This window comes from Penaeus monodon, chromosome 2 (assembly GCF_015228065.2).
Source record: "Penaeus monodon isolate SGIC_2016 chromosome 2, NSTDA_Pmon_1, whole genome shotgun sequence".
Lineage (NCBI taxonomy): Eukaryota > Metazoa > Arthropoda > Malacostraca > Decapoda > Penaeidae > Penaeus > Penaeus monodon.
The window spans coordinates 658,984-663,983 of NC_051387.1; the positions used below are offsets into that span (position 1 = coordinate 658,984).

Genomic DNA, 5,000 nt, shown 5'->3' on the forward strand with positions numbered 1-5,000 from the left:
ATATTGAGTTTAGCTCCAGGCCATGAGGCACCCAGCATGACCATGTTGGCTATGAAACAGGGAGGGAGCCCACGGCAGTGCCAAACGCGAGGCCACGTCTGCTCAACTGGGCCGTCTCTTTATACTGTATGTGTGGCTTTTATTACACTGAAACTGATATTTATCTATTTATCTATCTATAATCTTGATACTGGTCCAATACGAAAAGATCAACAGATTTATAGTTTTCTTCGCATACGTACATTTGATACATTAATTCCCTTACATATCTTACACCGCCTGTCTCTTTCTCATTTACCCTTTTTCTGCCAAGATATCTTTCATCCAATCTTTAACTAGCTCTCCTAATTAGAACTCTTTAGGGAAATTATAACAACGTTCTTTTAAAACTTCTTTTGGGCCATAAAGTAGTGCAATATCTAGAGGTATATGTAAATGTATATCTACTTTACATTAGAGTTTACTTTGAAGCTTAATATTATCGATTATGACACTAGAATTATAGTGATATCGATAACAATATCAGTAATGATACTAATAGATAATAATGATAATCATAAGAATAATAATAGTAACAACAATGATGATGGAAATGTGGGAATGATCGGAATACTAACCAAGCCTGGTTTTATTGTTTATCAAAAAAGAAAAGAAAAAAAAGAAAACTAAAAGATATTTATATATTTATGTGTGTGTGTGTGTGTGTGTGTGTGTGTGTGTGTGTGTGTGTGTGTGTGTGTGTGTGTGTGTGTGTGTGTGTGTGTGTGTGTGTGGTGTGTGTGTGTGTGTGTGTGTGTGTGTACACACATATAACACATACTAACAATAACAGAGACAGCATGATAGTAATGATAACACGAACTGTCCCTCCTGAAAAGCATGACTCTGCCAGGATGATCATCACCTGGTAAAAGTAACCATCTTACGAGAGATAACAAAGGCGTCGCCGCCGCGATCATCTCTCGTAAACAAGACAAGGGAATGCATGAGCGTAAATAAACATTGTCACAGATACTCTAGTCCCCCCCCCCTCCTCTCCATCCTCTTTCCCAACCCCTTCCTGTCCTCCCCTTCCCTTGCATCCCCCGATATCCTCCAACCCCTATCCTCCTCCCTCCTGCCTCCCTCTCCCGACTAACCCCTCCTATCTACCCCCCCTTCACCCGCCCAACCCCTCCGCTCGATACCCTCCACCCCATTCCCTCCCAACCTCCTCTCCTCCCCAGCGCCACACTCCAGTAATCGACCACATCCGCTCGACTGGGGGCAAATACCTCACTTGCCGCCTCTCATCTTAGACTTATCATGATATAAATGCCACAGAGCATCTGTCCCGCGCCGTCCAGCGGCCGCCCGCGGGACTGCGACACCGGAACGCGTTGTTAGCCCCCCCTCCCCCACGGCGCACCTTTTACTCCCGAGAGATAAAACATCGCTCAGCTTCCCTTAATGAATTAAAACTACCTTATTACACCTGCCGCTGACAGAAGTGATACTTACACACACACAGGAATAGGTAGGTAAGTAGGAAGATATACGTATTAATATAATCTATAAAAATGTATATGTATACATACGTATATATATATGTATATGTGTGTATATATGTATATATATATATGTATATATATATATATGTATTATATTATATATTATATATATATATATATATATATATATATTTATGTATATATATGAAGGAGTATTCTATGATATGGTACGATACTATGCTATATACTATATATATTATGTAATATCAGGATATATATATATATAGTCATAATGAGAGATAAGAATAATTATGCGGCAGGCGCGGCGCCGGGCACGCACCGTATTGCGATCCGGTCCACAGGTGAGCTAACTGGTAACGAATAATGCGGCTAACCGTTCCGAGGAGCCGATGGATCCGGCCTGCCGCTGCAAGGCCAATCTCGTTGAGACCTCACTCCAGCCGCTGTGCCGCCTCGGCCAAACAGTATGGCTAGCCCTTTGTCGTTTGCAGGACTGACGTAGGCGAGGCGGTAGGTGGGTCTCGCGTTGACGAGGCGAGGACGGCCCGGGGTTTTTCTCTTCCTGAACACGATCCCCGTTCACCTCGCCGAGGCTGGATCAAGGGGCACGCCATTAGCCTTAATACGACGCCGACGGAGTGTTCAATTCCGACGCCCGGAACTCGCCCGCATTTTCAATAAGCCAAATTATAGATGTTCCCCCTCTGGGGTTGACCTTTCTTGACCTGCGATTCTTTTGCCCTTCCCTAATTGCCTCGTTGTTGAATAACCTCATTTGTGCGCAAACGCTGACCCCGCGGCTAAATAACTTTATCTACTCCAAATTACCGTCATCCGAGCTTCCCTGACGCGCGCCAGAAGACGCTGAACAACTGTCTTTTGCACCTGCAACCTGCCACCAGGTTTATGAATCTCGGTCGCTCAAGATGGAATTAATTTACAATCTTGTCTTGGCCAGAATCTTTATTACATCGCCTCCATCCGGTACACTTGTTAACCCGCGCCACTTGACTTAAGCAGCTGACTTCTTATCATGGTACAAGCGGCTACACTCGCCGCCTGCAATCTCGGGCGCCGCGACGCCAGATGGTCGGCGGGCGCGCGCCGGGTCGGGCTTCTGATTTCTCCAAATGATCTTCAAAAACCGACATCCAATTAACGAAATAACTCTGATATCTCATCAGCAATTACTTCGTCAGCTCTTTAGGACGGAGGAGAGGCTGGAGGTGATGGGGGAGAGGGGGAGCAGAAGGGGAGGGGATAGGGAGGGGAGGAAGGAAAAGGAGGAGAGGAGCGGGAGGATGAAGAGGAGAAGGAGGAGAGGATGGTGGGATGGAGAGGAGACAGACGAGAGAGAGGGAAGAGAAGGATGACAGAGGATGGAGGAGAATTAAGAGAAGAAGAGGAGGAGGAGGAGAGAGGAGGGGGAGGGATGACAGGAGAAGAACGAAAGCGAGTGGGAGGAGAGAGGAGGGGGAAGGATGAGAGGAGAAGGAGGGGAGAGAGGGGGAACGACGGGCCTGGTTAACAATGACCTCGTGCTTGTGTTACGGGGATGTTTATAGCGCGTGTTAACAAGGTGTCCTGAGCGCGTCGAGAAGATGGATGATTTCCGGAGACTACCAGTTCTTAGCCCCATATAAGGGCGTAATTGCATTGCGGCCGCGAGTTAAATGACCCTTAAGAGATTCTCACATAATTGAATAAACGATTAGAGGAAGCTTGAACAGAGATACGTTTATGCGAAGCGCTATCGGGAGGCGGCGTAAATCACAATTAGAAAACGGAGTTGAATTTACGAGCTATATTTGCCCTGACATAGCTTCCTCTCTTGAGCTCTTGTGCCCGTGCTAGGTTGTGGCGCCGAGGGAACGAAAGCCTCTAGGAATTGCTGATTCAGAGCTAGTTTATCGTCGTTTACTGGAAGGACGTCTTACGATATGCAGCTAAATATCAATGCCCGTTAATATTAATCAGAAATTTGCTTTATGTGTTATTCAAGTTTGAATTGTAAGATTATTGAGATTGACAGATATATATTATGAGTTGCTTTTGCAAGTAACATTTTTTTTTAATCATGATGTAATCTTAACGTTGTACAATCTCGTGATATCGGTCGTGTTTGAGGTACAAAGATGAAGGGCTAATATTCTTTAATCATTATGAACGTTTGCATGTTTGATAATTAATTATCAGTCACCAACAAACATAGGACATTCTTAAGAAATTTCACCTGTTTTAATATAAATGAAGTAACCGGACAGTGCCTGAAAGCGGAAACCTCTCTTAATCATACAAAAATATTTAGCCAACCCTTACCATATTAAAACTACGATTTTTATATTGGATTTGCCGGAAGTTATTTTTTAAGTGGTAAGTTTAATGCAATATATATCCTTTGTTCAGATGTCGAATATATGTTTTTTTCTGTCCTCTTCATTGCTTTTGTATTATAATGTTAAAATCCCTGAAACACGTCAAATTACATTACATTATCTAGTAACTTGATTTGCATAATATGAATTGGTTTCAGCGAATCTGATATGACCTCTCCTACAGAAAAAAATCTTAAAAGGCATATTAAGATAATCTGCGTTGCAACATACGCCAACTCTCACAAAAAATAAACAAACATCTAAAATAAACGGAATCCAAAATTAAACAGCGGTCTTCTAGAAACAAAGAAAACGGAGCGTGTTTTATGATTCACAGGGAATGGAAGTCAGACTTCGCTACACACCTGCTGGATGTCTTCGAGACGAGCTTCTCCACCTGCATGGTGGCGGCAACGCCCTGGAATGAAAAGGGAAATTAATATTCAAAAGAAATATATGAATATATATATATATATATATATATATATATATATATATATATATATGTATATATATATGCATATATGTATGTATATGTATGTGTGTGTATATATATATGTGTATATTAATATAGATAGATAGATAGATAGATAGATAGATATTCTTACCACTACTACTACTACTACTACTACTACTACTACTACTACTAATAATAATAATAATAATAATAATAATAATAATGGTAATAATGATAATAATAACAATAATAATATAATGGTAATAATGGTAATGACAATAACAGCAATGAAAAAGGAGAATACGAATGAAAGAAAGTGCTAATTGCATAAAGAAGCACAGACGCGGACACACGAGAAGCGAAAGTCGGAATAGGGGGGCTGCAAGGAAGCGTTTGAAAAAATATTTTGATTTTCACTCATGTTCTTTCTATAAGGTGACTGACTTTGTATATGCGTGGATATTTATGCATGTATATACATACGTATGCATGTATGCATTTAAGTATGTATGTATGTGTGTGTATGTATGTATGTGTATATCTGTGTATACGTATGTATATATGTAAGTATGTATATATGTATGTATATATGTATGTATATATGTATGTGCAATTTCCACTACATACACCATTCTAATATAGAGTAAATCATGAAAA

The 5,000-nt window shown here is 41.1% G+C and overlaps 1 protein-coding gene across 1 annotated transcript in view; it reads right to left on the bottom strand.

Moving 5' to 3' along the window:
- LOC119584502 overlaps positions 1–5,000 on the bottom strand; it is a 163,924-nt gene that overhangs the window by 141,387 nt on the left and 17,537 nt on the right. The window contains exon 2 of the mRNA XM_037933154.1: positions 4,252–4,304. Within this exon, the coding sequence (XP_037789082.1) occupies positions 4,252–4,289 (38 nt within the window). The 5' untranslated portion in view covers positions 4,290–4,304. The remainder of the gene's footprint in view (positions 1–4,251; positions 4,305–5,000) is intronic.